The sequence below is a fragment of the Danio rerio genome, chromosome 3 (assembly GCF_052040795.2).
Source record: "Danio rerio strain M-AB ecotype USA chromosome 3, GRCz13ab, whole genome shotgun sequence".
Taxonomy (NCBI): Eukaryota; Metazoa; Chordata; class Actinopteri; order Cypriniformes; family Danionidae; genus Danio; species Danio rerio.
The window spans coordinates 64,271,227-64,292,147 of NC_141023.1; the positions used below are offsets into that span (position 1 = coordinate 64,271,227).

Here is a 20,921-nt window from a genome sequence, read left to right on the forward strand (position 1 = left end):
ATCTGTCCATCCATCCATTTATCCATCCACTGTATCTATCCAGCTTAGGTTTGGGCCGATATAAGATTCTGACATGACTACTCAAATTCTGATCATGATAAAAAATAGAAATGAAATCAAACATTTGAAATTTGAGGCCCAACAAGGCATACCTAAGTTTTAACAACTTCCTGTTTTGTGGCGAAAAAAAGTTTGTGAGGCCGCCACGGACTACTCCTTCAACAAAAACTCTAGATCTTCACAATTTAACATCACCAAGGCCTTTAGATGACAATGCCCACATTTTGGTGTTGATCTGATAAAAATCCCTAGGAGGAGTTTCTTAAAGTACGACGCCTGGAAATGGAGCCATTTTGCCACACCCACTTCCGAAACCTATAACAAACGTAAATTTGCACACTGTGTGTGCAAAGTTTTGTGATTTTTCAAGGCTCAAAAATGTGATTTATTCACATTAAGAAGAAACGGAGCAATTCCAATAGGACCTACACACCACTGATGCTTGCTCCCTAACTAGTGATCAGTGTACCACTTGTTAAATAATTTTGAGACACAAAAACTATAGTCTATCCTTACCATATCCATAAATGACAACAAATGATCACAGTTTTAATAATACAATAGCTAATCTTTCAGCTTTTTCGAGAAACCACTTTGTGTTGTTGTGGTTGTCGTTGTTATTCTGGTATTATGATTATTACACTGTCTATTTCTGTCATCTGTTCCTCTAAACCCAAAAGATAATTGATGATTGAGCTGTATTATCTCTATTATTATTTTTCTTTCAACAAAATCCCTTGATTTAAGTTTTTCTGTTCAGATATAAGTGCGAGATTCACCTCTGACTGGGATGTTGGTCTTCTTCAGGATCTGCTCCATGCGCACAGCCATGTCGGACACGTTCTGGGCGATGGCCTGAATTCGCTCCACCAAACCCACCGGCTGGAATCTGAAAGAGTCAAGGGAAATGAGGGGTTAAGCTCTACAGAGCGGAGAGCTTGTCAAGAATAACATAGTCAATGTTGTCGTTTGAATTGTAAAGGTCTATGGTGGTCCAAGAACACGATATATTGGACTATTTGAAAGCTTAGAATATTTGCACAAATGAACAGTCGTGTGATATTCTGCAATATCAGAACTCTTACAGCCTCCTTACCTTTCTGTATTACTCCGCCCACATAGAGAGACAGCAGATCAATAGACTGACTACAGTTTGACAAATAGTGCTGCTGTTGGACAACATCATGTACTTTTGAGGCTTTTTAAGGCAAGAATATATTTGTTTAGATAGCAACTACGCAGTTTATTTGTAAGGATAGTGCTTATTTTAAATATTTGTAACTTCAGAGATTCAGCATGTTGGCGGCCATCAGCCTGTCATTGAGCAGAGCAAAGAGGCTTGACGTTTTCCATCCACAAGATGACGACAGAGAGCGCATAATGAGTGTTTTCAATCGAATGAACTTCCTGTTTTCATTACAGCAGACTAGTTCAATAAAAAAGAAAGACAGAAGAAACGTCCACGTGTTTAGCATTTTTTTCCTTATCGCAAACACAACAGTAATCTTCTAGTGTTTGCTTTGCTTTGGCTTTTTTGGGGTTAATTGTTGTGATCTCCCAACTGCAACAGAGAAATACTGGGAAATCTCTGTAGACTGATAGCATTTCATGCTGTTCAGCCCTTATAATCTAAAAAGTGTGAGCAAAAGCTCCTGTTTTGACATCACTTTAGACATTACGCTAGAGAATCATTCAAATACTGGCTCTAATGAGACGTTGGTGAATTATCAGCTGCAAATGTGAATAATTGGTGGATGAAAGTAGTTCCCTATACAAAAGCAAAACAATCTGCCAATGGGGTGGGCAAAATAATCTTGTTTTTCGATTTGTGATAAGATTATTTTGCCCACCCCATTGGCAGATTATTTTGCTTGATTTAAGGAAAAACTCACTTCAGTTTGGCACATTACTACTTAAAACAAGACAAAGGGCTCTATTTTGACGGTCCATGCGCAGAGCGCAAAACGCAGGGCGCAAACGCTTTCAGGGCGTGTCAGAAAGCATTTTTGCTAATTTAAGGACGGGAAAATCCGCTTTGCGACAAGGCGCATGGTCTAAAAGGGTTGAGTTTATTTTCTTAATGAGTTATAGGTGTGTTTTGAGAATAAACCAATCAGAATCTCATCTCCCATTCCCTTTAAGAGCCAGCTGCGTCACGCCAAGAGCGCATTCGCTATTTACAGGACGTAAAGTAAGTCTAAGTGGAAAAACTGAACATTTCACAAGCAAACAGTTAACAGAAAACTGTTAAACAGAGCATCTACTACGTGAGAATGAGAGATAATGGATCTACTTTCACTTTCGCTCTTGGATAGGGAAACCTTTACGCAAAGACATCAATTAGTCTATAATTAATTAATTGCGTTTGTTAAGCACAAATATACGTTTCAAAACTATTTCTAAATTCAGTTCTAATTTCCAGCAAACGAATAAATGAACAATAATAACAAAATGTGCTCAAAAACCTGAGTTATATCCTAAAACACATGCTGTGCCCCATATGGTCTAAAACCTGACAGGTGGACAAATCTAAGCTTGTTTTTAATAGAACAAATATAAATATGGATATAATAAATAATACTGCTAATAATAATAACAATATACAAAAGCAAATTGTTATGAATGAACTGAAAAAGCCTCCCGAGATGAAGAAGACATAAAAGCAGTGATTTTCATATTTATGTTGGCTAAAAAATAATATGTTTTGTAATATTTTAATCCTTTATATTTATATCCTATATCTATTCTTAATGTATCCTATATATATATCCTTAATGTTTACATTTTTTCATATGTAAAGATATTTGCCTATTGCTCTCTTGTGTGTATTAAGCAGTGTGTAAGCGAGGCGCAACTCTGCGCCGGAGTTTAGACCGGGTTAGTTTTGGTCTAATGAAAAATCTATTATAGTTTCTCAAAATAGCAACGCACCAGCGGTCCGCCTCAGAACGGCTTTCTTTTTAGACCAGAACGCCTATGGATGCACATATGAGCGCTAATGCATTTGCTATTTAAACAGCGTAGCGCAACGCCTTGCGCCACATCGCGCCGGGTGTATGATAGGGCCCTATATGCTTTGCTTGTCTAGAAAATGCTTCTTGATATGAGAACTTTTATATATTTGGACTAGAAACAAGACAAAAAAATTTAAGTACGAAAAGCATTTTTTGCAGTGTAAAGGTTTTCTATCAAATTACACCAAATTGTTGCATGTTGATATATGAAAATTTTCAATTTAGATAACCAAACCTATGCTGAAACGCCATAAACAGCTGTTAAATAAACAGTTCAGCCAAGAAAATTATGCTAAAATACTTTTACTACTCAAGAAAATGCGATTTCATGTAATCACAATCAACTTTGTTGTATGAAAAGCACAAGCTCAGATGGATCCACTGAAGAAACTGAGTTCAGAGAGAAAATATGACTTGCGATATTCATCCTCCAACACTAGACCATTAATATGGATATTAACAATAATTAGCTGTGTGTTTTGAAACTGAATTGAAAATGCTGCAACCTTGAGAAGAGACAAAAGTCTAAAGCCGTATCCTGGAGTCTTCACCGAAGCAGACATTTATTGTGCGACATCCTTAACCGCTGAATTACTCATTGGACATGCTAATTGTCTGAAATAAGCTCAGAGCATGAAATAGCAGACACCATACACATAAATAATCAAAATGACACGCGGCATGTTTAGGTCTGGCCCTCGGAGGAAAAACACGTTACAGCAATTAAGTCAGTAGCAACTTTATTCCCTCGTGGGTAAAAGCGTAGAAATGATCTGAGAGATTGAAAAGAAAACACGGGTTAATCTGAAAGGGACATTTAGAAATTAATCTTTTAATTTTCAAAGCTGGGGTTTAGTTTACAGAGCACATTTCAGCATTTATAGTCTGCAGTCTAGTAACGGTTAAAAGTAAGGCTGAAATGAGGCAAGTATCAATAACAATTAATAGGGTCACACTTTATTTTGATGGTCCGTTTGCTGAACTTAAGTTACATTGCATCTACATGCCGACTAATTCTCACTATATTATAAGTAGACTGTTGGTGTTAGGGCTAGTTTAAGTTGACATGCACATGCAAAGTTTCTTATAGTCTGTAAATGTCTGTTTAGCAGCAGTATCAACAGATATTAAGCAGACAGTCTACTAATACTCAAATGGACCATCAAAATAAGGTGGTACCACCAATAATAGAAATGTCCTGACTATTTACTCATCTCAGAGTTTTCAAACACTTGTATTTTTCTGCTGAACACAAAACAAGATGTTTTGTTATAAGGAATGTTTGAAACAGATAGCAATTGATATCCATATTATGAGTTGGGAGGGGGGGTGGCTTTAAATAGGTGAAAACAAAAGCACACATGCACTGTAAAAAAATAAAACCCTAATTTTACACAAAATATGTTTACAGTAATTTTTTGTCATTTAAAATTTTATGTAGAACTTAGTAAAATGACAAACAATCTCTCTAAATGCACAGTTTGAATTTCATTTAAGGTACTTTATCATTAAAGACAAATTATTGATATTTTTGTTTTTTATACAGGGAAATTACAGTATTATTTATACACTATTTTTTTGTTGTTGTTATTTTAAATTATATTCAAAAATCCATAAAAATTACAAACAATAATACAGCTTGACTGTTATTTTATGTACTATATAAGTAATGAAAAAAAAATTACAGCAATTTGTCTGTTTTATACAATAAAATTGCCGTATTATTTACACAGTGTTTTTTCCTGTTTTTTTTTTTTTTTTTTTTAGGTACACTTAAAATTATGTAAAATTAAATTACTAATTGTAATTACTTGCTCTGTAAAAAAAAAAAAAAATCATTGGCTGCCAAACAAAAACCATAAAATTTTGGATGAAATGTCTTTGTTGAAATAAATTGCAAAAAATAATAAATCTACAGATATTCTCATTAAAATGTTTACAGAAAAACACTGTTATTTTACAGCTTTCTCTTAGATTATTGAGTCTTGATGAGCTCTGGGAGTCCTGCAGGAACGCTTTCTTTGCCATTCCAGATGACTTTGATAAGTGATTTTTGAGTCTTTCCAGAGATGTATGAACGCATTCCTCCAAGCTCATGATGGAGTCAGACACAATATTAATTATTTCTCCACTGCAGCAGGACTTTATATTCTATACTGGACATTATTTCTGTTCAGTGACAAGACTTCAGTCTAAGCAAAGTCAGACCTTACTGTCATAATGAAATAGATAAAAATCAATGCATGATCATGTGTTATTTTGGTCAAATAAGCGTAATCTACAGCCCTACGCCTTTCACATAAGACACTTCTGATACCAAATGATCAACTAGAAGTCAAGTTATTACCCTAGTAGCAAAGAATTCTGGCCCAGATTTGGCATAAAGCTGGCACAGCAGGCATTCATCCGGCACTGGCATACAGCATGGCCCGGGTTTGGCAGAGGTGGCACCGTCTTTAAGGCGGCACACAAGATTTGGGCCAGATGAAAAATGTAGTATTTGGCCCAGATTTAAAAATGTGATAAGTGGGCCATTTGAGTTTAGCCAGTCTTGACCCACATTTAAAATACACTAAAATCATTTTTGAGTAAAGAAAAAAAATTCTACCAATCAGGTCACTTTGAGAAAAAGCGTGCCCATAGTGTGCCTAAAGCGCATCACTCCATGGGTTTATCAATTTCATTGCAATCGTGACACACCAACCTATCTGGCCCAGTTCAGGCCCAGTTATGAGTTATTAACTTGGCTGAGACTTGGCCCAGATATGGTCCGTGATTGGCCCTTGTCTGGAAGCCAGATTTGGTCCAGTCATGTACCGTAATTCACTGCGGTATGTGGGCCAAGCAAAACCTGATTGTGTGGGCCAGAGCTGGGCCAGAGAAATTTTGCTATGTGGGTATCCACTTAAACTCTGCTGCTATTTGGGGATTTCCGCCTGGATTTTGCCTACCCAAATGTAAAAGCTTCCTAAATCCACATGCAGAGGTGTAAATGCAGATATTTGGTATAATTTTAAAGAAAACCCTTTGAATTTTCATTAAACACAATTGAAAGTGTTTAAAATAACTGTATATGTCGTCTGTGTTATAATAAACACCTAAAAAAAGAGGCGCTTTTTGTATTTTTTTATAAACTCAAATTTGAAAGTGTACCTCTTAGGTTGTGTGTGGTCTAGCATGCTGTAATTAATGTTGGTGGTTCCTGCACATGTCTGTAATCATAGGAAACAAGAAAAATGTCTCCACCATAATCTATGCAAAAGTTATTGTATTCCAACTGATGAGAGGTGCTGTACAAGCCACAGAGACCGATCATTGTTTCATATTTCACTATTCTTTTGTTTGATCAAACATAATTCACTGTGTTTGGACCACATCAGACATATAAAAGCATTACTTATGCACATCACCTCAAAACCAGAGGAGAATGGCCCTGAAGGGCACAGCATAAGGTAAGAGATGACAGCTGTCTGTGCTATCTGGGGCTGCTTATTGATCATGAATGTATTGTTTTCACTTCTGGAAACACAGCGATTCATTCGGCAACTGTTTGATATGTGTATATAATTCAGTAAAAAGAATGCTAGAACTGTATGAGCACCAGCAAGAGCTTTCATTTGAGCTATAAATTGTACATGTGCCATATGAACAATATGAAAATGAACCAATGTAAAATACCCAGCTCGATATCCAAAATACTGTGTATTTAAGTGTAAATAACTTTTAAAAGGTAGAATAAAAACCAAAGTGATGCATATGTGCATAAAATATAGATTCTACACTTTCAAACGACACCACTTGCGAGGGTCTGGTGCAACGCTAGCTCTTTAAATCTGAAAGCGAAAGTCGATGACGTCACGGACCCGGTACCGGGTCCGCAGAGTTCAAGTGGTTAAGAACTTTCTCAATTTCCAATGTTCAAAACCAAAAAACTTTTGTTTTGTTTGCCTGTCAGCGCACGTTCACTGTTCACACTGTACATCTCAAGCTTTCTGACATACCAGTTATTTTTGTCTACATGTTTCTCCCGCCATCTGAGAATATTTCAATAGAACCTCAGTAGGCTTTATTTCAGGTATCCCAAGAGACTTGAATAAGAAACTCTTTCAGCTAGACAGGAAAATGTCTCTCAGCAAGCTCGGGGAATGCATTGTCATCTTTGTTTCACACCAACAGTTTGATTTCTTCATAATACAGCCGCCTGCAACCCCGTGCCCTGCAGCAACATCAGCAGCAGCACGCCAGAAAAAAAAACACTCCTCCGTCGTACCCAATGACTGTCAGTAGTGAACGCTTGGAAGAACACGCCGGCTGAACCCTGACCTTTCTGACTTCACACCCCAGACAATAAAGCGTTTAGGCGGAGCTGTCACATGAGTGTTTGACTTCTGCCACCGCTGCACTTCTGCATTCGCTTTTTTTAGATACTGTCAGAGCATTTTACCTCCTCTAGTCTTTCAACCAGACTGAAATCGCTTCTATAAAGGACGTCAGTGGGGATTTTTCGGTCTGACGAGACACGTTTTAGGCAAGTACAAGCTCCAATAAGCTGATTTCGTATTGCGTAATAAGGAGAGCTGAAAGTCCACATGAACCAGAAGCTGCGACTGTTTATTTAGTATTACGATGCAGTTCCTAGAGAAATGGAATAAGAAATTAGTAAACAGTGGGCGTGGCTTGTTTTTTCCCACTGCTAGCTGATTGGATGTAGTGAAGTAGGCATTTCATTTAGAAAGATGGAGAAAGGGTTTACAAACTAACAGACTCCTCCTCCTCACCGTTTGTGTTTATTTATTTTTTATTTGTGTGTAAGATGTTAAAATCCCTGCTCACACTGTGAGATTTCAGCCATGATTTCATCGTCTGTGATTTCGGAAAGATTCCAGTAATCCTAGGCTAGAATCTGTGGGCTTTGATCATTAGTTTGATGTTTTCCCTAACAACTGGTGTATGGACGTTGCAATGAGATTTTCCCTCCGATGAAGTTCTGGCAGATTTCTAAGCTAAGCTCATTAATATTTAACGACCATTCCAAATATGGTCAATATGGACCATTGATTTGATTTGATTTGATTTATTTATTTTCCAACAAAACTATCATACATAAAATGACAAATTTCATAAACAAAAAGAAATACATTTCAACATGGTCGAAAATGGAGCGGGATGACGCATAAGCTTATTATTCTCCCACCCCATTACCACATACATCATTCGTTTCTTACTTAAACTTATTTAATATTTTACTTATCTCTACTTTTTACATGAAACATATTTGATCCTTTTGGCATCTTTGATAAATAATAAGTTTGATTCCATTTGTACCTTTTCATTTTGCAACATATAGACCCAAAGAAAAAAGAAAAATAAAGTACATAGTACTGCAAATAGATAAATAAATAAAAAACCAACAACAACATAGTACTGCAAATAGCCATTATTAAATTTTCATCATTACCTTTCTCTTTTTATCCCTTTTCAGACACCTTCATCATTATATTCCTTTATTAATATATATTTATACAGTTTTTTAAATTGACCATCTGTTTATATTGTATGGGAAATTAATAAGCACATGCATTGTTTTTGTTTGCTGTCAAAACTGACAGTTGAGGGGCGTGGTTAAGTATATTAGCCACGGCCAATACTTAAGACAGACACAATCTGGGGTGCGTTTCCCAAAGTACGAAGTAACTCGCGGCTGAACTATCATAGTCCGATGCATCGTCTGGGAAAGATACGAAGACACTAGTATTAAGCTTGAAATTAGCTAGGGCAATTAGGCAAGTCATTGTATAACTGTAACGACGGGGAGTGACACCAACAACAGAAGGTAGGATCCAAATGCAGGTTTAATCGTAGTCAGGCAAGCAATGGTCAATACAAGGGCAAACAGAGGTATGAGGGCAATCCAGAGTCGAAGTCAAAATAACAGCCAGATGGTCAGAGGCAGGCAGCAAACAGCATTAAATAAATAAACAAGGCAAAGGATCAAAACCCCGGCAAAGGCAGACAAAGGAAACCGAGTTGTCACTAACGGTAAACAAGACTCGGCAAACTGGAACAGTGAATGTGTCTTAAGTAGGGTGAGTATCAGTCTCTAACAAGGTTCAGCTGGTGAGAATGCAATCAAGCTAGATGTGTCAGCATGGGTGTCTGGGAGCAGTGCATGTATGAAAATGTAGTCCTGGGAAAAGCGGAAATGTAGTTCTGAGAGTTCGTGTGAGAAGCAGTGATCTCTTGAGATCGATCGCTGGTTATGTGACAATAACGATGGTTTGTTCTGTTGACAACTGTAAACAAATATTGCTCAAGATAGCAAATAATATTGACCTTAAAATGTTTATTTTTTTATTTTTTATTAAAAACTGCTTTTATTCTAGCTAACAAATAAGACTTTCTCTAAAAGAAAAAAAAAATTGATATAGGAAATACTGTAAACATTTCCTTGCTCTGTTTGGGTAATATTTGAAAGAGAAAAAAATATATTCACAGGAGGGCGAATAATTCTGACTTCAACTGTATATTATTAAAAACAAATTAAATTATTTTAATATATAATATGATGTATAAATAATTATAATTCATATAATGAATAACTTATTAGTAACAAAATACAAATGTTACTCAAAATTGCTTTCAACCTAAAAACCTTTGATGTAGAGAAAAATGACACCCAGGGACTAAGAGTGGCTTCATTGCCACGTACACAGTGTATATATATATATATATATATATATATATATATATGAGCAATATTTCACGAGTAGCAGTGCGATATGGGTGTGTATCGGCACTAAGGCACAATGCACGCCTCCCACCAGTGCCGATATACACCCATATCGCACGGCTACGAGTGTGATACTGCGCTTATACAACAGTTTGACAGCATAATTGTGTAAATAAAAACAAAATCAAACATGGATAGTCTTAAAAAACCTTTCGTATGAGGAACTACTTTCTTCCGCGTTGGATTCAAATCATAAGCTGACAGTTAAACAGGTGAGCAAGCATCTTTTAAACTTTAGATCTGTAGTGTCTGCTTTTTGCTGGCTGTATGTGGGCGGAGTAATACACAAATGGTAAAGAGGCTGTACGGGTGCTGATACTACTTAAATATATCACGGCTATCAGCCAATCAGATTCAAGAACCAGACAGAATTGTTGAATATATATATATATATATATATATATATATATATATATATATATATATATATATATATATATATATATATATATATATATATATATATATATAGTCATTCCAGCGTGTTGGCGTCCAGAGTCCACCTCAGATGACTTCTCTCGATGTCGAGGAGGAGCGGCTCTACTTTGTGCTCCTTCCGGGTGACAGAGCTCCTCACCCTGTCTATAAGAGTGCGCTCTGCCATCCTGTGAAGGAAACTCATTTCGGCCGCTTGTATCCGGGGTCTTGTCGTTTTGGTCATGACCCAAAGCTCATGACCATAGGTGAGAGTAGGAACATTAATTGACTGGTAAATCCAGAGCTTTACCTTTCGGCTCAGCTCCTTCTTTACCACAACGGACCAGTACATCGACCACATCACTGCTGCCACTGCACCAATCCGCCTGTCAGTCTCACGCTCCATCCTTCCCTCACTTGTGATCAAAACCCCAAGATGCTTGAAACCACCGTTTTCCAGTGGAGCACCATGTCCTCAGACTCAGAGGTGCTGATTCTCAACCCAGCCATGTCACATTTAAGATAGATAGATAGATAGATAGATAGATAGATAGATAGATAGATAGATAGATAGATAGATAGATAGATAGATAGATAGATAGATAGATAGATAGATAGATAGATAGATAGAGATACAGATAGATAGATAGATAGATAGATAGATAGATAGATAGATAGATAGATAGATAGATAGATAGATAGATAGATAGATAGATAGATAGATAGATAGATAGATAGATAGAGATACAGATGGATAGATAGATAGATAGATAGATAGATAGATAGATAGATAGATAGATAGATAGATAGATAGATAGATAGATAGATAGATAGATAGATAGATAGATAGATAGATAGATAGATAGATAGATAGATAGATAGATAGATAGATAAATAGAGATACAGATAGATAGATAGATAGATAGATAGATAGATAGATAGATAGATAGATAGATAGATAGATAGATAGATAGATAGATAGATAGATAGATAGATAGATAGATAGATAGATAGATAGATAGATAGATAGATAGATAGATAGATAGATAGATAGATAGATAGATGAATAGATAGATAGATACCAGTTTGAATCTGAAATCTCTAACCCTGAAAAAACCTTAGCCATGTAATGTAAGTTACTATGGCAAAAAACCCCAATCAAAACCAACCCATCCTCTTGAGCCCCAAAATTCAGTTTCTCAGGCTTTGTGCAACACGTTAAAAAGAAAATTTGTTCAGACTCTCCCTCTCACATTCAAACCAGCCTCTCTCTGTTCTTATACCCCTTAAAATTGATTTAGTTGTCAGCAGAAGCCAGAAACGGATAAAGGCACAGTAGGTCTTTGTTGTTGTCCAGATTGGCAGCAACAAACTCTTCTTCTCTACTTTTTTTTTTTTGTGACCAGAGAGTCTTTGTAATTCAAAACGTGCTTGATGTAATATAAAATGTGCATTAGAAGTCCTTGGAAGAGTTGTAACGTGGGCTATCCTATAGTGGATAATTGCCTATAAAGTGAAAAAGAGTTCTGATGTGACTGGAAACTGAGCATTATGAATGACTGTGTATGATACTGGTTCCTTAACACTACATCAACATATACAACAAATATATTCTGATATTATTATATTCTAAAATAAATAATATTTATATATTTTACTCAGTCCTGGAGGGCCGGTGTCCTGCAGATTTTAGCTCCAACTTGCCTCAATACACCTGCAGGGATGCTTCTAGAAAGCCTAGTAAGAGCTTGATTAGCTAGCCCGGGTGTGTCTAATTGGGGCTGGAACTAAACTATGCAGGACACCTGCCCTCCAGGACCGAGTTTGGGCACCTCTGACCGAACCCTTTCCCTTAACCCAACCAATAGTGTTTTCAAAAGCAGACATAAGAGAAAGTGCACTGCAACCTTTTATTTTTTACTTTGATTTTACATTACTTTTATCTATTTTGTGGAAGCGCACTTCACCACCAAACTCGAAGCTGAGTGCTCTACACCACAAGCACAATACTGTACAAAGTGAGCCTCAAAGCAAACTGATCATGCCAGAAAAAGGTGTCCAAATGAAGTTATCATTACAAATGCATCAATAAAATGTCATGTAAGTATCATAAGTGTGAAAAGGAACACATGTTGTTGTCGTCATACAATGTTACAAAAGTTGTGTAGCTTCACACCAACAGTAACTCTAGAGTTTCAACCAGTCATAAACTCTGAATGAATAATACATAAGGCTACATAACTAAAACTCAATGGGCTCTATTTTGACGGTCCATGCGCAGAGCGCAAAACGCAGGGTGCAAACGCTTTCAGGGCGTGTCAGGACGCATTTTTGCTAATTTACGGACGGGAAAATCTGCTTTGTGCCAAGGCGCATGGTCTAAAAGGGTTGAGTTTATTTTCTTAATGAGTTATAGGTGTGTTTTGAGAATAAACCAATTAGAGTCTCATCTCCCATTCCCTTTAAGAGCCAGCTGCGTCGCGCCATAAGCGCATTCGCTATTTACAGGACGTAAAGTAAGTTTAAGTGGAAAAACTGAGCATTTCACAAGCAAACAGTTAACAGTTAACAGAAAACTGTTAAACAGAGCATCTACTGCTTGAGAATGAGAGATAATGGATCTACTTTCACTTTCGCTCTTGGATAGGGAAACCTTTACGCACAGACATCAATTAGTCTATAAATAATTAATTGCGTTTGTTAAGCGCAAATATTCGTTTCAAAACTATTTCTAAATTCAGTTTTAATTTCCAGCAAACGAATAAATGAACAATAATAACGAAGTGTGCTCAAAAACCTGAGTTATATCCTAAAACACATGCTGTGCCCCATATAGTCTAAAACCTGACAGGTGGGCAAATCTAAGCTTGTTTTAATAAAACAAATATAAATATGGATATAATAAATAATACTGCTAATAATAATAACATTATACAAAAGCAAATTTTTATGAATGAACTGAAAAAGCCTCCCGAGATGAAGAAGACATAAAAGCAGTGATTTTTCATATTTATGTAGGCTAGAAAATAATATGTTTTGTAATTCTTTAATCCTTTATATCTATTCTTATTATACCCTATATATATCCTTAATGTTTAATTTTTTTCATATGTAAAGATATTTGTCTATTGCTCTCTTGTGTGTATTAAGCAGTGTGTAAGCGAGGCGCAACTCTGCGTCGGAGTTTAGACCGGGTTAGTTTTGGTCTAATGAAAAATCTATTATAGTTTCTCAAAATAGCAACGCGCCAGCGGTCCGCCTGAGAACGCCTTCCTTTTTAGACCAGAACACCTATTGGCGCACATATGAGCGCTAATGCATTTGCTATTTAAACAGCGTAGCGCAACGCCACAAAACGACTCTTGCGCCAAGCTGAAACTACCAAACAAGTATTGCGCCGCGCCTTGCGCCACATTGCGCCGGGTGTATGATAGGGCCCAATGTGTTTATGATTACCTGACCTACCCCAAAGAGTTCTAAAACATTTCCATTGGTGACACTAGTTTTGCTGAAATGACACACTTGAGCTTAAAACTACCACTTCATTGATTATTTTCAGGGAAACGAAACAGAAAGCTGACATCCTACTTTGATGAGCATCAAAGATCGCATAGCTAGGATATGTGGGTGTTTTTATCCTCCGAGATTAGCTGATACCTCCAGACATCACAAAGTAAAGCCAAGGCACCAGTAGCGTTTGAACCTGTGATGTGACAGACATCTGTTTCCATGGAGACAGGCGGAAAACTCTGGGAAGTGTCTTAACTAACTCATCAGAAAGCTGTTGACACTGTCTGAAACATGCAGACTGCTGCTGCCTTCAACACCCATTGGGAACTTCCTCCTCCAAACTCTGAACCTGTCACTGTGGTGTGCTCGAGTGATTGTGGATGGATGGGTTGATCTCCATTTCTCAGGTAGCATTTCTTTCAAGGGTAGACAAGTGTGATAGCTGCATTTTCTCAGATTATGCTTATTTCTCTGCTATGTTTTATTGAAGCAAAGTCAAAGAAAGTGATGGACGCTGCGTTTTGACAAAACCCATTTACCTGGACTGGACAACTTTTTCCTACATAGCCCTGCTGAAAAATCTAGCTTAAACCAGCCTAGGATGATTGGCTGGTTTTAGCTGGTCGACCAGCCTGGTTTTAGAGGGGTTTTGGCCATTTCCAGGCTGGTTTCCAGCCATTTCCAGCCTGGTCTTAGCTGGTCAGGCTGGGAGATGACCAGCTAAAACCAGCTTAATCAGCCTAGCCAGGCTGGGAGCCCAGCCAAAGCCAGCTATGTCCAGCTTAAACCAGGCTGGTCAAGTTGGTTTAAGCTGGTTTTAGCTATCCATTTTCCAGCCTGACCAGCTAAAGGCTGATTTATACTTCTGCGTCAAACGCCAGCGTATGCTACGACGCTGACACATAGCCCTTCGCCGGGGCCGTCGCCGTCACTGACGTGCACCTCTCAAAAAATGTATCTACACGTCGCAACGACGCGTAGCGTAAGCTCTGTGATTGGTCGGCTTGGTAGCGCTGATGAGTCTGGGCGGGACCGAGAGCCGCGCGAATGGCGCGAGCGATTGTTTACAAGTGTGGAGTCCCGTGAAGGAGCTCCGGATGGAAAGTTTTGTTTTGTGTTTACCTCATAGTTAAAGTTGTCGCACGTCCGCCGGTTCCTGCCTCAAAATGAGCGAGTTTGAGCCACTTGTACATCCCGGAAGTGTTCAGGAAAAGCAATAAAGCAGCGAAGAAACTCAACACAGAGGAACATTTACACCTCACTGCCAACTAGCGTTTCGGAAGTGTTAATGCAGACCGACAGAGACAGCGCGCAGAAGTATAAATGCACAGCCACGCGCGTTGCATGCGCCGTGGGTTACGCCGGTCACCTGACGCAGAAGTATAAATCAGGCTTAAGACCAGGTTGGAAATTACTGGAAACCAGCCTGGAAGTGGCCAAAACCCCTCTAAAACCAGTATGGTCGACCTGCTAAAACCAGCCAACCAACCTAGGCTATATATTGTGTGAATGATGAAGCTGTGGTAGACTTCTCCTATCGAAAAATTAACCATCACTCTCGAGGCTCTTCACCACCTGTCCACGACGATGATTATTAGTTTTAAAAAAATTATTAAATCATAAAAACATCTGCAGAGTGGATGCGCGCGTACTGATCAGCTGTGTTGTCGCGCGCGTACTCAAGAGCGGTGTTGTCGAGCGCCTACTGAAGGGCGGGACCGAAGGTGTGCCGCGTCGCGGGGGCACTTTTGACCATTTTGGAAAGGCGCTTTCTATCCAAGACTAAAAAGGGCATGTGCACTGCACAGGTTGAGCCCTATGTGTGCACGTGCCTGGTCTATAGAACCTCTAGGAACCTTTTTTTTTTCTTTTTTAAGAGTGTGCTACCTAATTCTCATTCAATTATTAGCAGACTGTAAGGTTGTATAGTAATAAAAATGTGTAGGTGGAACAGTGTCTGCAGATATTAAGCAGATATTCTACGAAAAACGAATTTGAATTAGTTGGCATGTAGTTGCAATGTAAGGTAAAGTCGACAAAAATATTAATATTAAAGCTGAAATATCTGATCATCCTCCACATCGCTGTTTCGTTGCACTTGTGTTTCCAAGGCAAAAACTGGCGCATTTGTATTGCATTCCAAAGAGCACAGAGTAAAGCGGTCATGCAAACAAAATCATCCGATAGTGGGAACGGAGCTAAAATGCAATAAGCCTCTACACTTTTGCTATAATTAAACCATGGTTATTTTTGGCCTCTGTTACTGTCTACACAACAGTACAGTGTTTTACAAGCGTTTCACAATCTCCTTTGATGCCATCTTAGCAATTTCCCAGGCTTGATTAACTCAACGCTGTGATTGTCCTCAGGCCGTGATGTAGGCGTGTTCAGCTGAACCGTACGCTAACCGCCACTGCTCATTTCAACCAGCACCGAGATAAACACGGAGATAACAGGCAATTATAGCATTGTGGTGCTGTTGGTGTGCGCTCGCCTTGTAAATACGATTATCCCTACATGACTGGAAGGCAGCGAGTGACACCTGACTGTAAGGATGTGCCTGCTGTTGGGATGAAAGGCAAGCCGCACCTGTGGAGAGCAGAGCTCAGCTCCTCCAGTCTGTGGGATTCGCTGTTGTTGCTCAGTTTCGATAACGTGTCGATCCTCTTCATGATGATTTCCAACATGTCGCTGATCTTTCGCAGGACACCACGAGACTCGAGACCACCCAGTACTGTAAAAAAAAAAGACAATGAGCACATGTTAGTTCATGCCAAGGGTGTAACTTTGCTTTGACGAATAAACAAGTTCCTGTATCAGTTATTCCTTTGTTATGCTAAGGTGTGCAGTTATTTTCAGATAAATGCACGGCTAAAGTAGTTCCAGGCGCATTACAGTTCTAAATCTTTTCATTCATTCATTTTCTTGTCGGCTTAGTCCCTTTATTAATCGCCACAGTGGAATGAACCGCCAACTTATCCAGCAAGTTTTTACGCAGCGGATGCCCTTCCAGCTGCAACCCATCTCTGGGAAACATCCACACACACATTTATACACACACTCATGCACTACGGACAACTTAGCCTACCCAATTCACCTGTACAACATGTCTTTGGACTGTGGGGGAAACCGGAGCACCCGGAGGAAACCCAAGCGAAGGCAGGGAGAACATGCAAACTCCACACAGAAACGCCAACTGCGTTCGAACCAGCAACCCAGTGACCTTCTTGCTGTGAGGCTACAGCACTACCTATTGCGCCACTGCCTCGCCCACAGTTCTAAATCACTACGCCAAATTGATTTCAGTTATCAACCAAGCGAAAATCACATGAGAAGGCTTCGGATGAGATGTTTAAGAAACTAGTGCTGCAAACAGTAGAAGTTTGAGGACAAAAAACCTGACAAATGTCTAATAAACACCATCTGAACAGTGGCTTTAGCTGTGGTAACCATGGTATATTTAACAATGGTTCAATAGAAAATAATTACGCCCAGGTCTAACGTTATCGCACAACCTAAGGCGAGAACTATTCGCTAATAACTCAACAGACTGTCATTAATTATTCCTCACTCAACTAATGCACAGATAATCATCAGTTAATGAATGACTCGAGAAGAACTAAATCATTCATTGATGAGCGCTGTTTTAGCATCTGATAAAGCATCTGTCTGATGAAAAGGTTAAAGTCGTTTGTTAATTGATCTTAATTAAATGCGACACATATCTTCACACTGTGACTACATGGTTGCTTCTACTTTTTTTCAATACATAAATCATCATTACTTGTATTGATTTTACTGTAGCTACACTAATTACACCATGGTATTGTGGCACAAGTGTGGTATTTTTGTATTGGATTTCAATAGTTTGCTCATTTATTAAATATATATGAAATAGTAAAATATAACTGCAAATGCAACAGGGAGCATACAGTCAAGCTACTTTTTACAATGTTTAGTAATATCCTGTGGTTACTATGATGTGTGAATGTCTAAAAGATGATGTTGTTATAATTTCTGATGGTACTGTTATGGAAGTTAACGAAAATTATTTATTAAATTACCCATTTACTGTATTTTATTTACATCTACGCGTACCCCAACCCTAACCCAACCATCACAGTAATGTAAAAACAGTAATTATACAGAGTATTTTTCATAATATTTATTAAAGTACCCATTAATTGTACTTTATTTTATATGTATTATATATATATATATATATATATATATATATATATATATATATATATATATATATATATATATATATATATATATATATACAGTTGAAGTCAAAATTATAACAACCCCCCACCCCCGCATCATCCCCACCAATTTGATTTATTTATATCAAATATTTCCCAAATGATGTTTACAGATCAAGGAAATTTTACAGTATGTCGGATCATATTTTTTCTTCTAGAGAAAATCTTTTTTTGTTTTATTTCGGCTAGAACAAAAGCAGGATTTGATTTTTTAAAAAGCGTTTTAAGGTCAATATTATTAGCCCCTTTAAGCTTTTTTTTTTTTTTTTTTTGATCGTCTACCTAACAAACCATCTTTATATAATAACTTGCCTAATTACCCTAACCTGCCTTGTCTAATCGAATTAACTTACTTAAGTCTTTAAATGTCACTTTAATTGTATAGAAGTATCTTAAAAATATTGTATTATCTTAATATTATTTTCTGTCATCATGGCAAGGATTAAAATAAATCTGTTATTAGAAATATGTTGAAAAAAAATTCTTTCTGTTAAACAGAAATTGGAGAAAAAAAAAAAAAAAAATATATATATATATATATATATATATATATATATATATATATATATATATATATATAGAACAAAAGAACCTCCCCAATCGATGCAAATGTTGGGCAGGGATGGAAGAGTGGCTGCCAGCCTGACGGCAAAGAGAAATGTGAGAAGATTAGAAGATTAACAAGTTTTATTGTAAATGCAAATAACTACGGTGTACATGCTAATAACATTTTACAGTGTACATGTTTTAGGGTAAAACAAGAGTAAGAATGCAACCAATAATCACTGATAATCACCTTCAATATGTCCACATAAAATATGAGGCCAAAATACTGGTACATCTCATTGAACCTTACATATTAATGCTGATAATTTATATCTATACATTAATTCGTAGTGAGTTGTGGCTAGAAGGGCATCCTCTGCATAAAACATATGCTGGAATAGTTGATGGGTTATTCCGCTGTGGTGATCTCTGATAAATCAGAGACTAAGTCGAAAGAAAGTGAATAGATTAATTTATTATTTTATTTATAATTTATAATTTTTTATTATTTATATTTTTTTATTTAAAGTTTTCAATGTGAATCATCGCCTCTAGCCTTGTGGTTAGTGCGTTGACATAGCACTGCGGTGCCGATCAGAATTTGATTCCAGATTCTTTCTTTTTTTAATCCCTCTCCTCTCTGATTTGCTGTTTCTAAACGTTTTACTGTCCCAAGCTTAGAACCTAATAAAAATAACTATATTTATATAAAAATGTCAAATTTGTTTGAAAAAGTCAATTCTAATCGATGTTTTGTTGCATTTACAAGATTTTGACCATTAGGTTTTCTTAGCACGGTCTGTTTCCAACTCTTCTAAACAATGGAGCATCTTGCAAGCCAATTTGTTCAATTGTATAGAAGCTTTTGAAAAGCTTCATCACTACGATGAATATCTAAACATCATCTATTGTGTTCAACAAAGCACAGGGAGGTTTGGACCGACATAAGGCCAAGTGAGTGATGGATGAACAGTTGCCTCTACTGCTCCCCGTGCAGACAAACAAGCACCAATCCAGCATGGTAATTTATGTTGGCCTGAGTCGGTCTTTTCAGCAGAACAGAAGCACAATGCAGAGAAAAATATTCTCCAGGGCTGCACTCGCCTCCGAGTAAGGCTCGGAAACAAAGTCACGGCAAAACAAAGAGCCCAAATGGAGCCTGGACTGGAATTCGCTGGCATATTAGTAGTATTTACTCATAATACAAACAGCAGGCTGAGGGTTTTATTCAACATCATTTCAAAAGCATCTCATTAGCAGAGACTCTCTCTTTCTCGCTCTCCAGAGCTTCAGCTACTTCAGCTCTCATAACCGAAGAAAGGACGCAAACAACACTAAACAGGAAGGGGACCAATTAGGATGACAGTCGAGCTTATAATTTCCGAGCTCCTGCCGTCTGTTTCCCGGGAAGCTGGAGCGCTGCACTGGATGCCTCTCACCTGGCCAATTAAACTGAGCACATCTACAACTGTGAGGTCAGTAGGCCTCCAGAACACTTCGCTCTGACAGATTCTGCTCCCGCTCTCTTTGAGATCCGTCTCCGCTCAGCACATCTTACTAATGATGAAGGCTAGAGTAGAGCTTCTTCTTACGCCGCTTTTACTCAGATTAAGGTCTCTGTGGCTGTTTCTCCTAAGATGTAAGCTACTGTTTTGGGTTAAACACTTATTCAATCCTTGTATGTATTGGATCCTAAACAGTAGGCGATGTCAAACTCGGTCCTGGAAAGCCGGTGACCTGTGATCAGTGGTAAAATTAACTTGTTAACACTAAACTCTGGCCTTTTGCTTATGTTGCGTTTACACCAGACACGGAACGCGCATCAAGCGCTAGTGATTTACATGTTAAGTCAATGCAAACGCGCAAATAGACATCCTGCGGGAAGATATGAGTGAAAAGCGCGGCACGAATGATGCGAATTGCGCGAATGATGCTAATTGCGTGAATGGCGCGATACACGCAAATGGAGCAGCACGGGTTGAGCGCTTTCCGCATTTGTTGCGCATTTTGAGCGAATTGCTCGAGTTCGAAAGTCTGAACTTTAGCTAGACATTCGGGCTGCATTAACCAATCAGGAGCTTGCTCTGGTGGCTGCATGATTATGACGTAAACCTGTTGCTGGTATCCTGGGGGAAAGCCTACAGCCGACACCGACAAAAAGTTCAACAAACTGGGCTCGGCTCAGTCAGAAGCACCGCTGAATTGATGGCCGACTAAACATCTCTGACCACATTTCTAGAACTGCTCGATCGTGCAGATTCGCACTCTATAACATCAGAAAGATCCGACCCTTCTTATCTGAACATGCAGCTCAAC

At 38.1% G+C, this 20,921-nt stretch overlaps 1 protein-coding gene across 3 annotated transcripts in view; it reads right to left on the reverse strand.

The window, feature by feature from the left end:
• mgat5b (alpha-1,6-mannosylglycoprotein 6-beta-N-acetylglucosaminyltransferase B) overlaps positions 1–20,921 on the reverse strand; it is a 382,458-nt gene that overhangs the window by 281,904 nt on the left and 79,633 nt on the right. For all 3 annotated transcript variants that reach the window (XR_015479408.1, NM_001442878.1, XM_087242002.1), the window contains 2 exon segments: positions 16,381–16,525; positions 840–949 (listed from right to left, as the gene is read on the reverse strand). Coding sequence is in view for 2 of the 3 variants with exons in the window: in NM_001442878.1 (NP_001429807.1) it covers positions 840–949; positions 16,381–16,525 (255 nt within the window). In the remaining variant the exon portion in view is untranslated.